General features: G+C 38.2%; 7 protein-coding genes and 1 non-coding gene across 12 annotated transcripts; 4 read left to right on the forward strand and 4 right to left on the reverse strand.

The window, feature by feature from the left end:
* Positions 1-652: 652 nt before the first annotated feature.
* Positions 653-2,086, forward strand: LOC132170806 (F-box protein SKIP23). Its single transcript, XM_059581919.2, has one exon. The coding sequence runs from the start codon at positions 679-681 to the stop codon at positions 1,945-1,947; it is 1,269 nt and encodes a 422-aa protein (XP_059437902.2). The 5' UTR covers positions 653-678; the 3' UTR covers positions 1,948-2,086.
* Positions 1,127-4,913, reverse strand: LOC132170805 (F-box protein At2g17036). 4 transcript variants are annotated; one of them, XM_059581916.2, is made up of 2 exons: positions 3,615-4,913; positions 1,127-1,216 (listed from the first exon to the last, which is right to left on the reverse strand). In XM_059581916.2, exon 1 carries the CDS (start codon positions 4,772-4,774, stop codon positions 3,617-3,619), a length of 1,158 nt encoding a protein of 385 aa, XP_059437899.1. In that variant the 5' UTR covers positions 4,775-4,913; the 3' UTR covers positions 1,127-1,216; positions 3,615-3,616. The 4 variants fall into 4 exon arrangements, with proteins under 4 accessions (XP_059437899.1, XP_059437901.1, XP_059437900.1 ...); XM_059581918.2 differs by lacking the exon at positions 1,127-1,216 and adding an exon at positions 2,401-2,418; XM_059581917.2 differs by lacking the exon at positions 1,127-1,216 and adding an exon at positions 2,476-2,761.
* Positions 4,914-6,725: 1,812 nt separating this feature from the next.
* On the reverse strand, positions 6,726-9,154 carry LOC132172000 (putative F-box protein At1g65770). The gene is made up of 2 exons (XM_059583419.2): positions 9,065-9,154; positions 6,726-8,243 (listed from the first exon to the last, which is right to left on the reverse strand). Exon 2 carries the CDS (start codon positions 8,121-8,123, stop codon positions 6,924-6,926), a length of 1,200 nt encoding a protein of 399 aa, XP_059439402.2. The 5' UTR covers positions 8,124-8,243; positions 9,065-9,154; the 3' UTR covers positions 6,726-6,923.
* LOC132172001 (SEC14 cytosolic factor family protein / phosphoglyceride transfer family protein) lies at positions 8,913-10,530 on the reverse strand. The gene is made up of 3 exons (XM_059583420.2): positions 10,218-10,530; positions 9,867-10,131; positions 8,913-9,725 (listed from the first exon to the last, which is right to left on the reverse strand). The coding sequence occupies exons 1-3, from the start codon at positions 10,339-10,341 to the stop codon at positions 9,506-9,508; spliced, it is 609 nt and encodes a 202-aa protein (XP_059439403.2). The 5' UTR covers positions 10,342-10,530; the 3' UTR covers positions 8,913-9,505.
* A 2,082-nt stretch (positions 10,531-12,612) lies between these two features.
* LOC132173144 (U4 spliceosomal RNA) lies at positions 12,613-12,763 on the forward strand. The gene has a single exon (XR_009439241.2). It is a non-coding gene; the product is annotated as a U4 spliceosomal RNA (small nuclear RNA).
* Positions 12,764-13,272: 509 nt separating this feature from the next.
* On the reverse strand, positions 13,273-17,526 carry LTO1 (NAD(P)H dehydrogenase (quinone)s). The gene is made up of 6 exons (XM_059581898.2): positions 17,113-17,526; positions 16,592-16,848; positions 16,380-16,492; positions 15,148-15,295; positions 14,210-14,347; positions 13,273-13,624 (listed from the first exon to the last, which is right to left on the reverse strand). The coding sequence occupies exons 1-6, from the start codon at positions 17,501-17,503 to the stop codon at positions 13,544-13,546; spliced, it is 1,128 nt and encodes a 375-aa protein (XP_059437881.2). The 5' UTR covers positions 17,504-17,526; the 3' UTR covers positions 13,273-13,543.
* A 205-nt stretch (positions 17,527-17,731) lies between these two features.
* On the forward strand, positions 17,732-20,435 carry LOC132170846 (thiosulfate sulfurtransferase 16, chloroplastic). 2 transcript variants are annotated; one of them, XM_059581970.2, is made up of 7 exons: positions 17,732-18,046; positions 18,154-18,225; positions 18,379-18,492; positions 18,688-18,761; positions 18,891-18,961; positions 19,053-19,106; positions 20,095-20,435. In XM_059581970.2, exons 1-7 carry the CDS (start codon positions 17,961-17,963, stop codon positions 20,167-20,169), a joined length of 546 nt encoding a protein of 181 aa, XP_059437953.2. In that variant the 5' UTR covers positions 17,732-17,960; the 3' UTR covers positions 20,170-20,435. The 2 variants fall into 2 exon arrangements, with proteins under 2 accessions (XP_059437953.2, XP_059437952.2); XM_059581969.2 differs by having other exon boundaries at positions 17,735-18,046; positions 18,148-18,225.
* A 1,127-nt stretch (positions 20,436-21,562) lies between these two features.
* Positions 21,563-23,980, forward strand: IQD20 (IQ-domain 20). The gene is made up of 6 exons (XM_088512301.1): positions 21,563-22,019; positions 22,109-22,366; positions 22,490-22,816; positions 22,905-23,189; positions 23,290-23,616; positions 23,723-23,980. The coding sequence occupies exons 1-6, from the start codon at positions 21,750-21,752 to the stop codon at positions 23,891-23,893; spliced, it is 1,638 nt and encodes a 545-aa protein (XP_088368427.1). The 5' UTR covers positions 21,563-21,749; the 3' UTR covers positions 23,894-23,980.
* The last annotated feature ends 430 nt before the right edge of the window (positions 23,981-24,410 follow it).

Here is a 24,410-nt window from a genome sequence, read left to right on the forward strand (position 1 = left end):
ATAATAGTCTAAGTATAAGCGTGTGATATAAGATTATTACGTGGGCTGTCACGTCCATTTGTAATGAATTATAGTAAAAGTAGTTGCATCTAAGCATTTTTCATATATAAAATAACCATTTGCTCTAAAAGTTATGGCTCCTTTTTCCTTTTTGTTTTCTCATTCTAAAACAAAAATATTAACTAATAAATAATTCAAAACTAATATCACATATCAAAACATATTGAGCCTTCTGGCGTACGCTAACACCCTCAAGGACAGCATGGCCCACGGCTCATGGCCCTCAAGGTAGTGTTGTACTGTTGTTAAAGCATTTTATGTATAAATGGATAACTAAACAAGCTTGGTCGTTATCTAACAGATATTTTCTTAGGTTAGGCCCCTCACAATTAGTTGTTCCATTGCGTGTAATTCAGATAGCTCCAAAGATAGAGGGCTGCAAAATAATTATGTCACACGTTGATGTGTATTTTAAGGTCTTAAAGAGTTAACTTAATTGGTTGAGATCACGCCTAATGAAGCGGATGCCACTAGTTCGAATCATCTTTCCCATCTTATGCGGATATGTAAAAAAAAAAAATTAATTAATTTTTTTTCAAGTGAAAAAAAAGAAGAAAAAAGTAGCAAACAAAAACAGCAGTAATAAAACACTCAAAATTATATTAACTATCATATCACATGGACCACGGCCCATACGCCATAGATATTCTTTCAAATATACACGTATGGTTCTTGTCTTTTTCCGTTGTGTGCGAAGTCACTCTGCAAGTCAACCTCCACAACAAAGCTATGGATGAGGAAGTCGTCGTTAACTGGTCCGATCTTCCGGACGAAATCTTGCCGTACATCGGAAAAAGCCTCGACGCGGGCATCGATGTTCTCCGATTTCGCAGCGTCTGTACTTCATGGCGATCCTCGATCCCTTCCTCACGCGAGATATCTCCTTGTTTCCCTCTCCCTTTTCCTTACGCCGACAGAAGCGGAAACGCCGTCGACGCCTTTGTCTCTCAGAGTACCATCTACCGCCTTGAACCTTCCGACAAGAATCCAAACCCTTCAGCGTCTTCTTCTTCTTCGTCTTCTCCAAAAGGGTGGTTGATTAAGGTTGAAGAGTCAGAAACGGGTCAAATACGCCTATTGAACCCACTTTCAAGCCTCCACACCGGACTTCTCCCGGCCTCTTTTCCAAAGCTGATAAACCTGCTGGATTTTCGGGCTGTCGAGGTAAGCAAAGCATATAAATTTCAATATTCTGCTGGAACGCCTATTTATGGTGTGAGTAAAGTAGTGCTGTACCCCAACTCTGCTTGGACTAGTGTTAAAGATTGCATGATTTTCGCCATTTATGATGGCGGAAAATTGGGTTCCGCGAAATATGGAGATCAGAAATGGACCCTTGTAGATGATGAGAATTCTCATTACGATGACATTATTGTATACAAGGGCCAATTCTATGTCATCGATAGATTGGGAATTGTTTTCTGGATCGAATGTTCATCATTGAAGCTCATACAGTTTTTCCCTCCGCTATGCGGTTTGGGCACCCAGAAGCATTTGGTGGAGTCATGCGGGGAATTCTATGTTGTCGATAGATACTTTGACGGGGAACGGAGGTTATCACGACATCATAATCTCCGTAGATACCTCGTTTGTTCAAGAACAGTTGATTTCAAAGTTTATAAGCTGGATCAAGAGTGCGGTGATTGGGTTATGGTGCACAGCTTGGGTGATCGGGTGTTCTTCCTGGGGAATGATTGTTCTTTTTCTGTTTCAGCTCGACGATTCGGTGGTGGGTGTAAAGGGAATTGCATTTACTTCAGTGATGAGAATGACATTGGGGTGTTCTACTTAAATGATCATATGATTGGGAAGATTATAAATTTCCCATACCATCCTCATATATTTTGGCCTCCCCCATCTTGGCTCACAGCCCAAACGTCTAAATGATGATTGTAGGCATTGTAGTTTCCTATTCTCATACAAAATCTAATTTGTTGTACTTTAAGGATTCGGATCTTTAGCAGTTTGTTGTCTCGATTGCTCTGAGAGTTCTCTCACATGAACTATCCGCCACAAAATTGCTGTATATCTCTATCCATCCTTGAATTCCTATAATTTTGGTTGTGCCTATTATCAATACAGTTCAATTTTATTTTGTGATGTCATGATCTGTCTCAAGTGTCACTTTGTTTAAAGACTCTGATATTAATAATGGGTTGTGGATTATTTGAAATCTTAGATTGCTTGGCCAACCCATTACAGATTAACAGTGTGTTTTGGAATTTTTCCTTCATTTTTTTTTTTTTTTTAAAATCAATTTGATTATTCCTTGGTTCCGGCCACCCCAACACATTTTGAAGATCAACGGTTTGCCAATCAAGAAGAGGCCGACGGTATTCTTCAGCGGAGCCCCGAGCCCTGATGGATAATCTAAGCAATAAATATCCAAAAAAAAACAAGTGGGAAATTGCTACGAGAAATCCAATTTCTTAGTTAAACCCCCGCCGGAATGAAAGTTGAAGTTTAAAGTACACCCATGATAAAAGCAAAATACATTTTCAAATTTCATTCAAAGGGCATGGGACTCGGGAACCCATTTACAAAACTCCAAAAGCTTACAAAAAAAAACCATAGATATAATGATCTAAGCATTTTCTTTGGTTACTGACTCAATGAATACATCTCATTGGCGTTTGGTATCTTTCTTTGACCATGTTTTACAGACAGCCCCAGCAATTAATACATCTGTTGCCTCTCTAGCCTGCGAAGATGGTGGCCTAGGGCCATAAAAGAGCATTACAAGCAATCAATCTGAACCTGTTATTCCACTTGGTTTCCTTGGGAAAAAAACTTGACTAAAAACTTCATAAAAGCATTTAAAATAGATGATCAAGAGCTAAATGGCCTTGTTCAAGTCAAGACTTCTTATTTTGGAAGGAGACTCCCTCCCTCTGGTGTTCATCCAAGCTCTCTAGCGTCCAAAAATCACTTCCATCATCTAGGATAATCCAAACCATTCATCCCTCTTGCTCTTGGAAAGCAAAGAAAATTAACAAAAGTGCAGAACTTATGCACTCATCATGTGGCATATTGAGCTCCTACCATATTCTTTTCAGGCTCCATTCCCATTTACCCTCTTCTGTAGCGGGAAAGACCTCATGGCCTATTTGTTGACCTTTTATAAGTCGTGTATGTCAAGACTATCTGTTCTTAACAGTGTCAATGACGTTGGATACATCATCTTCATCTGCCTACTGCATCTTCACTGCAAAAGCAGATGCATCTCTACAGATGTTCCTTCCTCTTTTTCTCAAGATCCTCATTTTCTAGTGCTAATTGCCTCCTATAATGACATATTGTAGACCACATATATACACAAACAAACACACATATATACACCCAATTCAATAACATGATAGATTTATGAAAGGTTCAACTTGTGATCGAGCTTTCATCTACCATCTATTTCACCACTATCACGAACTTTTTGCTAAGTAGTTGATGGACTGTTTTGTGATTAAACTCAAAATATAGTATAATAGTAAACATATAGAATTCAAGGATAGCATATGAGTGAAAAAACAAGGAAATATTATCCTGATCCACATACTTACATTCAGCAAGATGAAGAAGATGGATTGATAGGGCTAAGCCAAGTTGGGGGAGGACAGAATGGATGAGAATGATCCGTGAAAAATGTCAAACGGCCAATGCTGCGATCCTTCAAATTGAAAACACAACTTTGACTTCGGTGTTCATCGGTGAAGTAAATGCAATTCCCTTTATATCCAAAAATTTCTTGAGCAGAAACAGAGAAAGAAGAAACAGTTCCCAAGACAAACGCTCGATCACCCAAGCTTTTCACCGAATACCATTGGCCTAGCTGTGCATCCAGCTTATACACTTTGAAACAATAACGCAGTCGACCATCGTATTCGAATCTATCAACAAGATAAAGAGATCCACACGACTCCACCAAATGCTTCTGGCTACCCGAAGCCGAACAAGTTAGCGGATGCGAACACTGTACCAAATTCGACGGTGGATATTCGATCCGTGAAACTATTCCTGATCTATCAACAACATGGAGTTGGCCATTGTAAACAGAAATATCATTATAAAGAAAAGGAATCCAATCATCCACAGTGGTCCATTCCTCATCGCCAAATTTTGCGAAAGCCAATTTCCCGATGTGAAAGATGGCGAAAACCACACAACCGTCTGCACTTGTCCGTGCCGAATTTGGGATCATCAATGCTTTTTTCACGCCACAAGCAAATCGGTAACTGGGAACACATTTTCTTTCGTTGTTTGATGTGGGTCCGATGACAATTTCATCTCTAAGCGTATACGCTTTGCTTAATTCGGTGATCCGGAAGCTCGCCAAGTTCAACGTCTTCGCGTAATCAAGAGGAAAGTACCCGACATAGCGGTGGGAGAGCGGATCTAAAAGACGCAATTTGCCTGAATTTGAGTCTTCGACCTTGATCAACCAGCCCTTATTGCAAGAAGAAGAAGTAGAAGTTGGAAAAGGATTTAGCGGTTGAAGAAGATAGAGAGTGCTTTCGCAGAGATAAACTGGCGGCGCAATATAGGGTGGAGGGAATCTGAGAGGGAAGCGAGGAGAGCGAACGTGAAAGGGAGGGATAGAGGAACGCCAGGAGCTACAGACGCTGCGAGATCGGAGAACATCGAGACGGCTGTCGAGGCTTTCGCCGATCGTTTCCAGAAGTTCCTTTGGAAGACCCGACCACTCCACTACCCTCTCACCCATATCTTCCTTGCTTGACCGACTCCGAACAGCATTGAAGCACCAACACTGCGTTTCTGCTTTAATATCGCTGGATTTGGGCTCCAAGGCCTTTTGGGGCTGAATCTGCTGATACAGAGGTGTTGGGCCTGGGCCTCATCGAATAAAACCCTGTGGACCAGTGGTAGTTAATTAATGTTTTAGAGAAAATTATTAAGTAGATGAGAAATACTATTTTGCATTTTTTCAGCATTCGTTTCTGATGTGACATGCACATTCTATTTTTAGGTTCTTTACATTTATTTTGCTTTTTAATTAAGGAGTGAATTGAGCATACAAATAAGTAAATTTTTAATAGGGGTAAAAATGCGGTTAGTAAAATTCACTAACCGTCTCCCCTAACCGCTAGACGGTTAACCGGTGGTTAGTGGTTAGTAACTCTAATAATCACTAACTGCTTTTTAAAGAAAAAGTTTTAAAATTTTAAAATGACTTAAAAAAACAAAAACAAAAATGTTGTTTCTATATATATATATATATATATATATATATATAAGTTAACGAGGTTAATGGTTTTTAAAAAAACTAAAACGGTTTAGGCGGTTAGCGATTTTTTCTAACCGCCTTTAAAAACAGTTAGTAGTTAGTGCGGTTAGCAGTTAGTGTCGTTAGCGGTTAGCGGGTTAGTTATTAACCGTCTGTCTTTTCACCCCTAATTTTTAGGGTCTCAACATGATCTTATAAATCCTTACGGTATGTTTTTCCTGTCAAAATAATTTCTCCATAAAAATTCGTGCCATTTTTACGACATAGCCTTTAAAAATTACAAGTTTACCCTTTAATAAAAACTATAAAATAAATAAATAAACTTAGGTTTTTTTTTTTTTTTTTGTCAAATAAATAACCTAAAATAAACTTAGTTTAAAAGTGACTAAACCACCCCATAGACCCTTAAAGAGATTCTTTGACAGATTCCATCTAATACATAATTCCACATTGTCCCTTGTCAAACTAAACTTGCCTCTGCTCATAATTCTTGATCTGATCTCTCATGTGGTTTGCTTAACAATTCTTTCCAATGTATTTAATAGATTTCCATGTTTAACACAAGTTCTTTGTTTCCACACATTGTACACCACTGCTCCAAAACTGAGTCTGCTTGCTTAGGGATAGCTAAAGGAAACCAAATCACCTTCCACCAATTAGCCTTTCGACGCTTGTATCTAATAGATTCCCACGTTTCAGCACATGAGTAAATACCTTTCAACACGCATTTTTATGTCCAATTATTTCAGCTTCTTCTTTAGGTTTGAGGTTCTGAATAAACAGACAGACACATGCTGCGTAGCATAGCATTCTAATTCTGTAACAAGATTCAAATATGTGTAATTATGCCCATTGTCAACACCCGCAAAATAGAAATGATGTAATTCAATTAGCTCCATAAAAAGAGGGATTGGAGGACTTCTCCCGTACAACCCGAGTATAAGGCCCACTTGTTTGAAACAAATGAGCATGCAGACCCTTTTTTGTGGAGCTGTCCGAATCGCATGCAATTAAACAACCAATTGTAAAGGCTTGTTTAGTTATTTGAAAAAACATAACATACATTTATTTATAACACGGCAATCACTAGTTGCCTCAACTAAGGGATCAACATTTCCTAATTATTGGTGACGGATGACTAAAAACACATTTTAGCCGTTTTAGAATACAACTAAACAAGGTCAGGGTTCATGCAACACACTAAGTTTTGAGGGCTAGTTTTTCTGGTTGTACATTTCAGGCATATCGTAGATGAGAAGATGGCTTGGACATTCTACAAAACACTAGCTCATGAGTAGATTTATACCAAGTTCAACATGTGATCAAGTTTTAATGTCCGTTCTATTTAAGATGGATGATTAAACGGTGAGTATGTGATCATCATAATCACCATCGAAACAATGTGTTATAGGAAAAGTATAAGAGCATATAACAGTAAAAGTAAATAGAGGCCTTCACAATATTTCAACGCAATATAATCAATATACAAGATGTAGTCTATATGTGCTGCCGCCCTCTCGTCTCTCTCCTCCCTCTTTTATATTTTACGTAGCACAACGGGAGAGAGAGGGTAAATTCCCAGTGAAAACACAACGAAGCGCTATCCTTTGGGTTTTCATACTTACATTCATGCATTAGCAGAGCTAAGCCAAGTTGGGGCTTCGCAGAATGGATAAGCATTATCCACGGAAACTAAATCGGCAATACTACTATCCTCTAAACTAAAAACATGACTTTCACGTGGATCAACGAAGTAAATGCAATTCCCTTTACATCCCACAAATTCTTGAGCCGAAACAGAGAAACAACAATCAGTACCCAAAACAAATGCTCGATCACCCAAGCTTTTCAACAAATCCCATTTACCCCCCTCTTCATCCAGCTTATACACTTTGAAATCAACTGTTTTGGGAAAATCTCGGCGCCTAATATTGTTCCCCATCCTCCTTCGTTCCCTGTCAAGGTATCGATCAACAACATAAAGGGCTCCACACGACTCCATCAGATGCTTCTGATTACCCAAACCACACAGCGGAGGGGAAAACGGTACCAACTTTAAGGATGAACATTCGATCCAAAAAACAGTTCCCCATCTATCAACAACATAGAACTGGCCCTTGTAAACAATAATATCATCATATTCAAAGCTCCGATCACCTACAAGGGTCCACTTCTCATCCCCACATTTCCCGAAAGCCAATTTCCCCTCATTAAAAATCACGAAAACAGCATACTCGTCAGCATCAGTCCAAGCTGAAATCGGAAACATCACTACTTTGCTCACCCCATGAATAGAGCGGTTACAACGGTAACGGGGGGCATAACTTCTTTCAGTTTCTGATCTTGGTGGAGTGGCAACATTAAGTCTAAGCACATACGCCTTTCTTAATTCCACGACCCGGAAGTTCAACAAGTTCAAAGTATTTAGGGTAACAGGGGAGCACCTGTATCTGTGGTTGGGGAGTGGATCTAAAAGATGCAATTTGCCTGAATTTGACTCTTGGACCTTGATCAACCAGCCCTTAATCTTATTGCAAGAAGAAGAAGATGAAGTTGGAAAATGATTTACCGGTTGAACAAGATAGAGAGTGCTTTCGCAGAGATAAACTGGCGATCGTGACCTTGGCGCTGACTCAAGCGCGCTGCGGGGTTCAGGGAATTTGAGAGGGAAGCGAGGAGACCGAGCTTGAGAGGGAGGGATAGAGGAACGCCAGGAGGTACAGACGCTGCGAGATCGGAGAACATCGAGACCGCTGTCGAGGCTTTTGCCGATCACTTCCAAAAGTTCCTTTGGAAGACCCGACCAATCCACTAGCCTCCCACCCATATCTTCCTTGCTTGATCGACTCTGAAAAGCATTGAAGCATCGACACCGTGTTTCCGCTTTAATCTCGCTGGATTTGGGCTCCAGGTCTTTTGGGGCTGAATCTGCTGCATCTAAAATACCCTGTGGCCATGTGGTAGTTAATTATAATGTTTTAGGGAAAATTATTAACGAGATGAAAAATGTTATTTTGCATTTTTTTTTAAATTTAAATTTTATTTTTATTCAACAAGTGAATTGAGCACACTTATATTAAAGAGAATGCTAAATAACATATTCTTTATTAAATTGGGTGATCTAGCAACCCCTAATAATCGGATAACAATCGGATAACATGGAGGTTAAGAGTAGCCAAATCACCCTAACAATGTTTATGAGATGATTCGGCAGCCATAAAATTATACGTTAAGAATGAAAAAACCCATGAGTTGATTTACCCTTCCTCATAATCAATTGCAGAGGTGGTTTAACCACCCATAAAAGCCTTATAGGGTGGCTGAATTACCCCCAAGACCCATAATAGTGAACTCAATCCACCCATGGTAATGTAATTGTCATTATGGCAATTAAATAGAAGAGCACAAACTTGGCTAAATCCATGCACCCCAAAATAAGTTCAAATCCTTTAGCAAGGATTCAAGCCATACATCTTCTTTAGAGCACACCCTCTTCGACATTAATCTTTTCGAGCCCAACTTCAATGAAGTTACTTAACAAGTATAGAATGAGATTACTTCTAAACTGAAATTGGTTGCTCAAATCATAATCATACTAATAAAAAAAAGATTTAGATGATACAATCACTTAAGATCTTAAATTTCTGTACAATGCCAAGCAAACTGGACCATCATTTCTTCACCATATTAACAAAACTAAGTCCACCACCGAATCAAAATACAATGCAATAAGATTGTCCATCATATGAAAAATTGCCTAGACCTCACCTATTCAAACCGGAGCATGAACAGCCCGGCAACTGGCAAATGGAGCCCAAACAGCCTCTCATTGGTCTCCTAGTCCGCGGGGCACTCAAAAACAACAGCAAAAAGAACAAACTTTAAAAAAAAATTTATATAAAAAAAAAGAAGCTATAATACAATAAAAATACCATTTTTGGCCCATAAAAATCTAAGGAGACAAAAAATCATAGGTCTCATCCGTAGTTGCTGGACTCCATTCATTGATAAATGATAAGCCTATAACCTCTTACCACCTAAGATTTTTATGGGCAAAAAAATGGTCTTTTGATTGCGCTATAACATATGTTTATTACAAAAAAAAAAAAAAAAAAAAAAAAAAAAAACCAAGCAAAACTAAGAAAAGCCTGTCTATCTGATTACACCCAATAGAGGAAAATGCCACAAGGCCCACCCAATTCTATTATCTTACGAGATACATCTCATGGAGTACGTTGAGACGGGTGAATCGACCGCGGGTGCACCGTAGACCCTAGGGTGATCGCTCTCCAACCCATAATCCATCATCGGACGGTACTCCAAATCTTCATCATGATCATGCACAAAATCAGGGATCTCAATCTCGTTCCTCCTCACGTGCTCCCACAGCAAATCAAGTCTACTCACGTACCTTAGCTTCCCATACAGCCTAAAGAAATAGATTTAACTTACTTAAGCTTTGAGTAATCATAAATACTCATTTTCAATAAAGGTTGATTGTGGCGAAATTGAAAGTAGAATAACAGATTAATCTTAACCTTTTCTATCAAGATAATAAAGTAGTTATTACCCGCCGCTGAAGAGAAGGCGCCCAAAGGTGGCGAGGAAGAGCCTGGCCTGTAGGCCCGGGTGGACAAAATACACGGCCTCCAGATTCTCCTTGACGCTCATCGGGACCCCCTCGTAGATTGATCGTAGGGCTGAGATTCCCGGAAAATTCTCACACCTTTGCACACCTGTGTGCACGTACAACACCGAAAATGGCCTCTTCCCTAGCTTTGGGTACACCCTCTCCTCCAAATACTTCTTCACTACGTCAACACTCAAATTCCGAGCTACCAGAAACCAAAATCAATTCTTTTAAAAAAGAAAAATTATTTCACAAAGTTAAACAAAAATAGAGAGAGAAATGGTTTGTTACCGGAGAAGAATTTTCCGATGACGCGAACGATCTTATGGTTGCGTTTGTCTCTGCCTTTGATCTTGAAGATCTCGAGCTTCTCGATGAGTTGTTCTTGTTCGGCTTCGGAGATGTGAGCACACATTTTTTTTTCTTTTTCTTCTCAACTTTATTGTTTATTTATTTCTTCGATTTCTTGCTTTTTAAAGAAGAATCTTGGAAATGAAAGAGAGAAGAAGGTAGTCATTGATGTATGCGAGGACAAAAGTGATTATGAAGAGAATCAGAAGGGAAGGAGAGTGGTTGCTGGTCGTAGTTATTAGGGGGTATATTCGAAGCATCTTCCTTTTTTGGATTGGGATGGTGGTGAGCGTCCCGATTCGAACGCCGCGCTACAGTGACTGGCGTGCTTCGGTGGGGTCCTTCTGAGACTCCGGGTTACTTTGGATGGGACGATCCAGACCGTTCATTCGTTTCGGATCGAAATTGTGAATTTTGAAGAAGATCTCAGTCACAGTCTACGGTTTTTGGCTTCTTGGCTTTGTTGTCGAGATTGCGCTCGATTTTGTTATAGCAGGCTTGGTGTTATTGGGCAGGTTTAGATTTACATGTTTGGGAGTGTCTCGCGTGAGATTGTTAAGGAGATCTATCAATATAATAATATATTGGGGACAAAATTTTTTAAATGATTTTTTTTTTAAAAAAAAAAAAAATTTAATTGATTACATTGACATATATTTATAGAACATAGGATTTGGACTACCTATAATGTAGCCAAGATTAATGAGCCCGTCCAAAGTCCCAATAGCTATGTTTGCCAACAGCGGGGCCGGCACTGTAGTTGGAACGGCACTATTCCAGCTACAGTGCCAGCCGCAAAAATTAACTTTTTACTTAATTTTTTTTTTAAAGCAAAATATTATAAAAAAATTAAAAAAAAAAAGAGGAGAAAGATGGGGCCAGCCACCCCCTTGGCCAAAAATGGGGTGGTCCGGCCACCCCATTTTGGCCAAGGGGTGGCTGGAACCACCCCATCTTTCTCCTCCTTTTTTCTTTTTAATATTTTGCTTTAAAAATAAATTAAATAAAAAGTCAATTTTTGCTGCTGGCACTGTAGCTAGAACAATGCCGGCTCCGGCTGTTGGCAAACATAGCTAATGGCTCATGAGGCAGGTTCAGCCCAAACTCAAAACCTAAGCTCATCGAAAAGTATGCACACAATAGCACCTCCCTTGGCTTGAGCCTCAAATGAAAATAAATTAAATGAGAGATTGGGATCCATCTTATTAATGACTCGCAAGTTAAGAAATTGAGAAATATCAAGTGCTCTTTTAAATTTTAGTGTTCTCTTTATCTTAAGTGAATATTATTTTTTAAAAATTAAGTGAGAAAAATGAGAATTATTATTATTATTATTTTTTTAAGAAAATAATATAAACTTAAGACTAGGAGAACATTATGAAATGACCTAGCATTCCCACAAGAAATCACTTAGAAAAAAAAAAAAAATTAATAAACAAGTCAAATATTCACCTAAAAGGAAAGTAATCTTCAATGGCTTTCTAGTCTGACCATTAGTTCTCTTGCAAGCCTCTGGCATCGAAAACTAGATATGCGTGGTTGCATTATCAACATAATTCTTACATACATTCATAAATATTTAATAAAAATATATGTAAAAATAATGAGCTATAAATATATATGTCAATTTAATAGATGGAATTGAAAGTTCTCAAACCTAATTTGAAGGAAAATTAATATATGAAATTGAAAGTTCTCAAACCCAATTTAAAGAAAAATTAATATATGAAATTGAAAATCTTTCAACTCAATTTGAAGAAAAACTGTTTACATTTAGAATTGGTACACTTCTTGTGTATTTATATAGTTAATTTGTTCAAAATTTCTTATTAATATTCATTTTATTGGTTTATGCAGTAAGTTCAAATTCTCAAGTGAGTCATGTTCGAATCATTATATTTCAACTTTATTGATAATGAGAATTGATATTTTGATTACTCTGTTGGATTGGATGGGAAGAAAACACAATCATTTTATTCCATAATATTGGCAATCCCCAACATTTTTCCTTGAAAAGACTCAGATTGACGGTCCAATTTAGTTGACAAGGTTTTTCTTCTTTATTGGACGAATTATGAGTAACGAGGTAGCCCTCCTTCCAATAATAATCTCTCTCTCTCCCTCAAAAAAGAAAAAAAGGAGAAGATGAAAGTGAAGTTCACGTGGTGGTGGGTGGCTCCTGTTTTCTGAGGAAATAAAGGTAGCTAGACCGCCTAGACGTGAGTGAGCAGCAACGGCCTTTATGTTAAGTTTCCTGAAGTCCCACACCGAAAGCGAAGAGAACCACGGGAGGCCAAGTTGGATATAAAAGGAAAGCCGAGGTGCTGGGCTAAACATCTTTGCGCTTGGGGCAATGACGCAGCTAGTGAGGTTCTAACCGAGGCGCGTCTATTGCTGGTTGAAAACTATTTCCAACCCCCCTCTTAGGCCTGGGTTAGGCCCAGGCCTTTGAGAATTTCTGGAAGGGCTCCCTTAGGGGAAAAGCCCTACAATAATAGTTTAAATTTTTTTACCTTGGTGTGGGCTTTACTATTCGTAGGCCTGCTTGCGGCACAGCATTTGTGAATTGTTGTAGTGTCATGAGGTCGCTTCCTGTGGCTTGGGTACTTGCTAGAAGCAATGGCAATGTTCAGCCCCTCGAACGGAAAAAGGGCAACACATTACAATTCCGATAAATTTATTTTATTTTATATTACGAAGGTTGTGAAATCTAATCAAGGTTACAAATTCAACCCAAAATTAGGTTTAATGCAATTATGTTATACGTTGCATGAATTACACCGCTACCAATGACACGATAATATTATTATTGTTGGAGAGTGAGTGGTGTCTCGCACTCTAAAGCAACAGAGAACACCACCCTTTCTGTTTCGATTTGTTAAAATGAAAAATGAAAAAAAATAAAAAAATTGATCTATTAGTTGGTAGTTCTGAGATTTCAAATTCAATTAATGCAATGAGAAACTGACAGTGTACAGATACACAAACACAATCCTCACCAATTTTCGGATGCCATTTTTGATTGGCCGAAGTTCCCAGAGAATTTTTGAATTTGGGACATGTTCTCAAACACCTATCCCTCCCATTGCTTCCTTTTGTACAGAAGTTGTAAGAAACAACAATTATAAGAGAAAACTTAAACAAGCAATCTCAGGATCCGAAGGCCGTAATCAATAGAGGAAACATGCATATTTTGTAAGTGAGAAACAAGTCATCTATATGCTGTACATGTGGCATGTGCTACGATATAACCACAACGAGTCGATCTAAGTGGTCTCACTCAATTCATTGAACTGAAACCCAGATGCCTGTGCCAGCTCTGACAATTCTTGTTCACCGCTCAAAACCTGCAAAGAATATATGTTTTGCTGAGAACAAAGTGAAATGTAATAGAAATGTCACTGCCCACAAACACTTCAATTGGTTGATGGATGGCATAAATAAATAAATAAATATCAAATCCCTCCGTCTCTCTCATATATGTCATTTGAAGTGATAGCTTAGAGAGCTGAGAACATTGAATTGGGAGCTCCAGTAATTTGGACATTGCCCAAATAAATTCTAGATTGCTAAGCCACCTACTCAAACAGATGGATTCTATATGGGCTCTCTCACAATTAATACCCAAATTGCTAGATAAATCAATCCGAGAACATCTATATCACTTATTCTAGAAACATGACGACTAAAGGGGATCTTCAAAAAATTGGGTATCAACAACTCTATCGTTCAACCCCATAACTCTATCGTACATCAACTTTGGCAGAACCCAAGTTGACATCTCCAAAGAACTGACTTGCAGGCAAGAAGCTACTTTTAGAATGATGCGATCTATGGTCAAGGAACACAAAAAGTTTATTGCTGCTTTTTTATTTATTACTGATCAGATTCTCTTGTTTGAATCGATTAACAGAAAGAACAAGCTTCCTCACCTGACCATTAATCGCCCACATCGGGAAACCTTCAATTCCAGCATCTGTGCATGCCTTTATCATTTTTGTTCCTTTCCTATATCCATCAGGGAAGCATTCCACATAGTCCAACAGCTTTGCTGCCTCTCGTCCAAACTTCTATATAAATGACACAAAGCAAATAATAAAAGCAATGCTAACCTATCATAATTAGAATCAAGAGGCATGCTGATAAAAGTATTCCATGAAATGCAAGGCACGCTAAACTGATTTGGGGCAGACCAAAATGGATACTGTTTTAGCAAACACTATTCGTTCCTAATTCTTCCTTAAAATAGGCACAAAACACTAATCTGATTATCTCATTAAAAATAAGCTCCATTCGGCTACCTTTACCTGAAGAGTGTTATTTAAGCTCAATGCAGAATACTAAAGCATGGAAAGCAAGGTTGATGGACAAGTATCCAGCACCAATTGAGGATACTGATGGCAGTTGGCAGGAGGCGGGAAATGGATTTCACAAAGGACTGAAACATGCATTGATCAAGTTACAAAATAAATTTTGAAGAGATCAGAATCAAGCAAGGATTTCAAAGACACCCAATGAGTTAAATCTGATCAATCTAAAAGGAATATTCAACCCTTTTTTTAATTTGTTTTATTTTTCTTAACAGCAGTCAATGTTGCATATGCAGACTTGCATAGCTTCATGTAGCCTCTACCAGAACTTGCAGAGACTACTAGGACTTTTAATACCAACACTGATGATTTACGTTGCTTGTCTTGAAGATTCATTTCAAAATTCTGGATAATCTAGCAGAGAGGCTGAAGAGGAAACCTTCTTATTTGTTAACATTTCACACGAACATCCTATGTTTGCACTTGAACACCACCCCTCCCACCCCCCCCCCCCCCCCCCCCCCCCCCCCCAAAAAGCAAAGCTATAAAAGTAAATGTACCTGTTTTTGTTCTACACAATGTGAACACCAGAAAGCCCCATACATTTTAGCTCCCACAGAGCGCAGATGCTTTGCAAGAGAAAGAGCAAAAGAATTTGAAGTTGTTGTGATCTCAGTTGTAAAGTATGGCAGGTCAAGTTCGGCCAGGCTGTTAATGTAGACAGAAATAGGAAAAGAGAAAAAAAGGTTAGGGCAGGTGATTCCTTATCAAAAAAAAAAAAAGATGAGCATGCATGTCAATCCATGAAACTTAATAATAGTTAAAAATCCAAGCAAACAAATAAGTGACAAATGGTCCATAGGCAACTTGCAATAGCAAGGCATTCATATCAGGCAAAGGTGAGTGTGGGGGGGGGGGGGGGGGGTATGGGGGGCAGCAGTCACCTGCATAAAACTATAAAATTATGAGCAAGAAGCCTATTCATACATTATTATTGTTATTATTATTTACTTTTGTCTCTAAACATCTCTTTCCTTTACATAAATATATATTTTTTTAAGTAACTAAATTTCATTAAAAACCAAAGAACACACCCAATTAAGAAACACCTAACCATAGATTTACATAAATAATTAAAGGTTGAACTATCAAATCAATGCATCACTGTGTTCCACAATTCAACTAAGTTAATCCCAACTAATAGGGTCCGGCTATGTGGATCCTTTTCTGTCATTTTTTCTTTTACAGTACCTAGAAAGTATAATGTACCCATACAAGGGTCACATATAAGACCTAGAGGCCAATTCAATAACTTGATTATGCATTGGATATAGCATGGCTGCCACAACCGGATGCTACATCTGTACCAAAGATAAGACCACATATAATCAACATATTAACAAAGCACAATCTAGGTGATGCACGCTCCGTTGGGATTAAGGGGACCAAAAAAACCAGCCATATTGGAAATTGAAGTCCATCTAAAACTGCTACTTTGAATGACAGATTTTCCCTTTGTCTAAAAAAAATAGGCTTCTTGACATCTCATGCAGTTACAGGGAAAAAAAACAGGAATAAAAGATGGGTAGATGGCATTGAAGAGGAAATACACAAATTGAGGCTGCCATTTTGCTAACTCTTCCCAAGACATTTCCAAATGAGTACAATATGAATCCAATGCAACTCCAAGAATGATATTTACTACTTGTGTTACATAAAGAGAGGGGGAAAAAAACCAACAGAACATGCTCATGTAACAAACAAGATGCCCTTAGTAAACTAAAATCACCACCTTGTGGAGACAGGTTGAGAAGTACTGTATGAGCTGTTTAGGGTCACGAATACCAAGCTAGCTATAAATAGCTGTAAACCCACCACTTTTTGTATCTCTTGCAACTCATATTCCTACAAAATTAGCCCCAGAAACATCATATTGTTTTGAATCAACTACAGAAATTTCGGCAATTAATTAATCAAAGAAGAAAAAGAAAAAGAAAGACACACCTTTAGAGTAATGAAAAATAAGCTGAACGACAACAAAGCTGACATTAGACAGTATGAGCATGACGCTCCTGAAAATTTTGTTCCCAGAATGTACAAAAAATACGCACTGGCAGCTGCCATGGAAGTAGTGCTTCCAAGTAGAATTAAACGACCATTGGATTCACCCATTCCAAAGGGAAGATTCTTTCTTGTTAACTGTAGACCAAGTGCCGCAACTAACCCATATGCAACCATTCCTAACAATGGAAGAGGAACACCTGGCAAATGCAAAAGGATTGAAACCCTCTATCAAACACATAACCTGCAATGTAATTCATGTGCAATTTTCCAGTCAAACTAAACATTTCCTCAAAATTAAAAAAAAATATAAAAATGAAATCGCTTCGATAGTCGCACTAGTTGAAAACAATCAATCCTTGCTATGCCTTGATACAACATATTGGGCGACCACCTTAACCCAATTATGTCATACCAAATCGAATACTACGACAAATCGAACAATTTAGTCCAAGAGAAGATACCAAAAACGACAGCGTAATCGCTGTTGAGGATGTCGCCGCAATTGCCTCCTCCGGTCGGGCAAAAGGCTTCAGAATTCGTGAGCTTGAGGTACGTCAAGTACGTCGTCTCAACAAAGCCTATGCCTCCAAGCCCCGCACACCATTTGTATGTCAAATTACTCGCAGAAGAAGAAGAAAAAGAAGACACGGAAGTCGTCGTTTCAGCTTCCGAATCGGCATCTTCACCACTCGGCCCCGAACTCGAGCACTTCGCCGGAAGCACCAGAAGTCTCCGGCAACCCCAACCGTTCCTGGCGAAGTCCATTCTGCCTTGGGAGTAATAGGAAATGGAACGAGGTGGACATCTTAGAGACAAGAATGAAGGAGATGATAAGCTCACCAAGCTCGCCATTGCTGAAATTGGAGCTCAGTTTACTCTTGAACAGACTAAATTGCACACATTTGATTGAGGGATGGTGACAACTTGACTGGATCATCGGGTCGGGTTGACTGCAAGCCCAATATCAAGTGAGCCCGTTGATGGGAAGCTGTAGGCCCAAAGAAAAAAAAAAAAAAAAAAGTAGATGTGATAAATCCTGTCGGTTTTCGCGGTTCAAGCTTATCCATGCAAACATTTGTTTGTGTGCCAAGATGACACAGTCATCAACATCTTGGCTTCCATCGGAATTTTATCAGAAAGCAGAGAGCTGGCGTGGCAGTTACACCCATACCTGATACCCCCATTAAATAATCACCTATAACTACCACACCATCCTTGCCATACACACGCACACTCCCACACGCAAATCTCAGAGACGCAGCAAAAAGATTGAAGGAAAACCCAACCACACTCTGTGAATCAAGAAGAAATGGCGGTGAAGCCGTTTGTTTCCTCTGCTTGCTTCACTGGCTTTTCAGTTCCAACAGTTTTCTACCCTCCTGATCTCAATCAAAGGTGTGTCCTTTATTTGTCAATTCAATTACTGCCCCTTTATCGGTTCATCCTCCTCTCTCTGTTTTCTCTAATTGATACGATTGAAAATCCATTTCTTGTAGTTGTAGGTGTTTACTGTCATCAATGGCGAATCCGCAGCGCTGTAGGATTGGTAGTAAGCGAAAAGTTTCCAACTTGAGGTTCGTTTGAATATATGAATGTGATGGGTCAGTTCAGTTGCGCGATTCCCATGTTTTATTTTCTTTGAAAAACAAACAGACCATTATATTTTAGAACGTTCAATTCATTTTTCTTTGTTGCTAATAATGGAACTCTTTATGGGATTAATCAAGAATTCCGAATTCTTCCCTGAGAGGGAACTTGGAGGCCACCGGCGTTCCGACGTCCGTTCCCGTCCGTGTTGCGCACGAGCTATTTCAAGCTGGACACCGATATTTGGACGTCAGGTAGTCTACTTTTCTAACATTTCTGTTCAATTCATTGGGCGGCTTATTTATATATGCTTCTGATATTTATCTCAAAATCTTTTTTTATTTTTTTATTTTTTTTTATAAGTATTTATCTCAAAATCTTATTATAATAGAAAGAATTAAATTTAATTATTTAATTAATATTCTAACGGTCCTCTATGGTCTATATAGGACTCCTGAGGAGTTCAGTGCAGGACATGCCTCTGGGGCTATTAACATCCCTTACATGTACAGAGTTGGATCAGGTTCTTTTTAATCGTTCATTGTCTTTGGCTGCTAATTGCTTTATGGTTAAAATTTCATCTAATTTTGTATTTTCTTTCTGCTGAAGAGTAATTCTTCTTCTGTAATCTTGTTTATCTGTACATCTATAGGGATGGTAAAGAACCCCAACTTTCTGGCAGAAGTATCAGCCCATTTTGGGAAATACGATGAAATTATTGTTGTAAGTTTCTGTTCCTAGAATTGTTTTTCATCGCCTGCTGGCCTGAATGTTAAAATTTTATGTTGTTTTATTAAATGTTCGGGCTTTACAGGGTTGCCAGCTTGGGAAAAGGTCGCTCCTGGCTGCCACTGATCTATTAGCTGCTGTAAGCACATCAAGCTTTAACTTGGTTCTTAAGCGATTATTTCTGGTTGTGGGAGTTTGGAAAACAAAAATAATAGTAGGGTTGAATATCAGTATCAGCTATAAATCAAGTGGGTTATATCTTACCTAATTGTTAAAGGAAGCTTTGGGCAAAAGGCAACTCTTGTTGCTGTTTATGATCAAGTAATGGGGATCAAGTTTGAATCCCTAAGAATGCACTATAGAACAAAAGGTGGAAAAGTAATGGTGCTATAGAAGTTCCTCAATTCTGATGCACATATTAGCTTCTCATCTCCTTTTGAACATAAAAGTCGCAATTGATTTTCTTAATGCTTGAAGGGTTAAGTTAACTCTACCAATTAATGTAGTGAACAGAGCAAGGAAAGCAGTCTTCCATTTTGAAGTTGTTTCTATTACCTTCTTGCAAGATTAATATATGTCAAAGTTTACTGGAAGCAGTTGTTCATTTAGGGTTCTGACCATTTGCGGATTGTAAAATTTTCCCTAGTGATTACCAAATAGACAAAGTTGTCCTCTAAATTGGGTCGGAGGAAATTCCTCTAATCCAGTCTATTAAAATGACATCTTTTCACATGCATTTTTAATAAAATTTGGAAAAGAAACTTTATCTAACATTAATTTCCACCTAATGAAAGGTAGGGTGCTTCCACTTTTTTAAGCTCCATTGTTTGTTATGTTCTTTTACATCAATATTGTTTTGAAACCCAAAAAGTTAGTCCTACATTGAGAAGAGGAATTACTCGCATCGAGTGGATATAATTCATAGGTGAGTTTTAACAGTATTAATAGTGAAGAAATGATGCAATATTTCGTCTTTGAAACATACATCTGAATGCAATGGTTCCTGTCAAAAGAGTGATGCAATACTTTCTCTTTTATAATCCACCCATCTAAATGTCTTTTGTTCAGCAAATACTTTTACCCAAATAATTGAATAAAGCTGAAAGGAACTTCACTCTATTCTGCAGGGTTTTAGTGGCATTACAGACATAGCTGGTGGGTATGCTGCCTGGACACAGAATGGACTTCCAACAGAAATGTGAAGTGCATTTGCTCATAGCATCTTCACCTCCTGATATAATAGAACTCAGGAAGAGCAAAGGTGATATGCAGAAAATAACTTGCCAGTGTTATAGCAAAAGAGATCCTGGTAAAAAGTATACTGAGAATGTATGTAAAAAATTAAAAATAAATAAAAGTGGAAGGCCATGTATGATCTGTGTTAACACAAAAATAACAGATGATTAAGTTCTGGTCAACTTTGTAAAGAATATGCTGTGTATAAAGATATTATGACTGCTTCTGTGACGAGGGAGGAAAAGTGCCTACTTAAATCCCTACTCTAAATGTATTTATAGAGCTTTTTTAATATAAAAAACCAACATTGGACTTAGTACTATAACTATATTTATAAACTACTTACTCTGTGTGGGTTACTTATCTTCCTAATTTGAAAACAAGATGTTAGAATCTCTCCGCTCTAGGGTTTTTTTTGGTAATGGGGATGGGGTTGGCTCAAATACTATTCATCATCATTTCCCAAAAAAACCAACATCAAAATATTCTAACTTTTTCACTTTTAATATCAAATCATTCACTTTTTATTATTATTCAAATAAAAAAATCACTACAAAATAAAACTTTTTCACTTTTTCATATCATTTTTTCATTTTTTTTATACCAAACATTCTTATTTTTTTTCACATTAATCTACATCAACTACAGTGTTTAAGTCATTCCATTTGCCAAACACTCCCGTAATGTCATGGTCATGCCATGTATAGTACAAAATAGGAAAAAGAAATTGGACAAATTAAAATAGGAAAAAGAAATTGGAAAAATTTGTCGATACAAACAATGCCTTGCATTCCCGGGATAGTTGACTATTAGTCAATGCAACCAAACGAGGATAAGAAAAAAAAATTAATGAATAGAAGACTACCAATTACATCAAGAAGTAGAAATTCCCTCTCTTACATGACTTTTGGAAGGTTAAAATTTTTCTCCAAATTAAGTTGGGAGAGTTTCTAATTATAAGGTCAAATGTCAATTTAATAAATTAACTTAATAGAATTTTTTCAAACTTAAATTGGAGGAAAATTTTGTCCCAACTTCAATATTGATGTAAATATTTACTTCTTAAACTTTTGATGTACACCACCAAAAGTTTCTTCTCTCAAGTAAAATTTTTTACAGTAAAAAATTTCTTCTCTCCGTATAAAAGTTTTGGGAGGATGAAAAGAGTCATCTCCACATCCGACCCTACCCAGCAAATCGGGTATGGGACAAATATGAGTAGCAGCCCTTATTATTCTATCCAACCTGCTCGTGCTTATATAGGCCCACACTTTTCTTATACCCCCCAAAAAAAAAAGAGCCATTTTTTTATTCTTTCGAGAATCTCTTCCCGGTCTGAATCTTTGGCGGCAGAGAAATTCACCCTGCCACGTTCTCGGATATTAGGCAAGAAAACACTCTCCGTCTCCATGTCTCTCTCACAAAGCAAACATGGTGCGCATTTACACTACCTGCACGCGACCACTTCCTCCTAAGTTGTTGAGTCAAGAAGATATTAAACCAAACAAGCTCCATCACCACCAGACTAGAGAGACAGGATACGAGGATGGCGCCCATATCCAAAAAATGGTTCAGAGTGGTCCGAAGAAAGTTTCACAGATCATCTCACACAGACACCATTTTTTCCGATTCCAAAACAAGCCCAAAAAGTTCAAGTTCCAGTGAAGAAACAACAGTTGCTGGAGAAGAAATATTCAAAACAGCGAGTTTTGAAGAAGATAATATTGCAGCTTCACCAACACCATCGTCATCATCCCTACTAAAGAAGGATTCAACCAAAGCCATTAAAATCCAAGCATTTTTTAGAGGCTATCTTGTACTTTCTCCAAACCCATTTCAGCTGGCATTTATAATTTAACCTAACGGTAATATTCTTTGAGTTTTGATCATCTCAAAATTTGACAGGCAAAACCGGCATTTCGAACTCCTAAGAGCGTGGTAAAAACCTCAAGAAGTACTATAAGATTGGGGAAGTCCCGGAGTTGCTTCAGAATAGCTCAAAGAAAGTCCCGTAAACCATCTCACACCAACAATAGAGCTAGCAGTTCTATTGAAGAAGCCTCTGAAGACCCCACTGCTGCAGCTTCATCATCCCAGAAGACAGAAATGACCAGAGAAGATATGGCAGCGGTCAAGATCCAAGCATTTTTCAGGGGCCATCTTGTAGTATTCTTAATTCCAATCTATTACATTTCTTTTCAAGATTTCATTTTTTTTTCAATCGATATAATGCTAATCTAACAGTGCTCTTTCTTGGGTTTGGACCACTTTAATTAACTCAAACAGGCAAGACAAAGATTTCGAGCAGGTGATCAGAGCATTTCCACAAGCTCCAAGAAGAAAAGAAAGGGAATGTCCCGAAATTGCCTTAACATAGTCTTTCGCAGAAGATCTCATAGAGACATTCTCTTCCCCGATGGCAACATTCCAAGCGATTCCACTGAAGAAGCAATTGCTAAAGAAGAAAGCAATGAAACAGAAGTGACCAAAGAAACAATCAGTTCTGTAAACGCCAATGGTGAGGTTTCATCAACAGTGTCATCCGAGAAGAAAGACAAAACCATTGAAGATATTGCAGCCATCAAGATCCAAGCATCTTTCAGGGGCCATCTTGTAGTTATTCCATTCCATTTCCTTAATTTCAATTCATATCAATGGATAAGATTATGCATATAGCCCAACATTGATATTTCTTGAACAGGTAAGGCAGACATTTCGAGAACGTGAGACCACGAGCTCCAAGAAGAAAAGAAAGGGGATGCCCCCAAATTTCTTCAGCATGGTCCAAAGAAGGTTTCGTAGAAGATCTCCTAAAGCTAGTAGAAGCACTTCTACCGAAGAAGCAATTGTTAAAGAAGAAACCATCAAGGTCGAAGACGGCAACGGTGCAGCTGCTTCTTCATCAACATCATCATCACAAAAGGAAGAATTTACCAAAGAAGATGTTGCAGCCGTCAAGATCCAAGCAATTTTCAGGGGCCATCGTGTACTGATAATTCATCCAAGCCTTTGCATTTAGTTCTAAACTTTTTTTTATGTATTGATAATCATTTGGCTTGTAGTAAACCAAAAATGATCTTTGGCAGGCAAGACGAGCATTTCAGTCGCTTAAGAGCCTGGTATCAATATCCAGAAAGAAGGAAAACAGACCGAGAACAGTGCGAGTGTCTCGGAATCTGTTCGACATAGTCCGAAGAAAGTTCCGGAAGACGCCAAATAGAGATATCATCTTCCCCCACAACAACCCTTGTGCGAGAATTTCCACTGATGAAGCAACTGTAACGGAGGAAACAATCAACTTCGAAGACGCCGATGATGCAACTCCATCTACACTGTCATCCCCGACGAAAGAATATTTAACCAAAGAAGATGTTGCATCCATCAAGATCCAAGCATTTTTCAGGAGACATCTTGTACTTTATCCAACCCAATCCATTTCCTAGTAAAATTGTATGTGATGGACATGGGTTTTATCATGTAACAAACTAATGATCTTTCCTTGGGTTTTGTTGTTTATAGGCAAGACGGGCATATAGAGCGCTTAAGAGTCTAGTGAAGCTACAAGCAGTGGCTCGTGGGGTGTGCGCCAGGAGACAGGCACGTATAGCCCTACATTGCATGCATGCGCTCACACGATTGCAGGTCCGGGTTCGTGCACGACAATTACTTAACAGTGAAGAGGTGGTATGATGATTAACGCATCACAACGTGAGGATCAGAATCTATTTCACTTAAAATAGAGCGGATCCTATTTTGTATCTTGACAAGTTTTACGAAGTGTCCTATGTGTACCTTCATATTTTTTTAGACGCTGTAACATAAACCTTGCATTTTGAAAAGCGTCCACCATTTGTACTATTATTTTTCACAAATATTTAATTATTGATACCTTCTACTTAACTCTTTATCTATTAATTGTTAGGATTGTTGAACAATGCAAACGATTATAGATTACATGGAGTTACCATTCATCAGCAAGTAGAGCTTATTTATGTGTCCAAACCTACGAGGAACTAGGGTAGTAATCGAGTTAAGTTGAATATTGACCGTTCAAGCTCAAATTTTTCAAAAACGAGCTAAACTTGAATTTAACGCCAAGTTAAATAATATGTTCAAACTCTATTTATTTATTTTTCGAACCAACACCAGCTTGATTACTAGCTAATCAATTAACTTATTTATTCCATATATAAAATAAGTATCATGA

The sequence above is a fragment of the Corylus avellana genome, chromosome 1 (assembly GCF_965113065.1).
Source record: "Corylus avellana chromosome 1, dhCorAvel1.hap1.2, whole genome shotgun sequence".
In the NCBI taxonomy this organism is placed as follows: domain Eukaryota; kingdom Viridiplantae; phylum Streptophyta; class Magnoliopsida; order Fagales; family Betulaceae; genus Corylus; species Corylus avellana.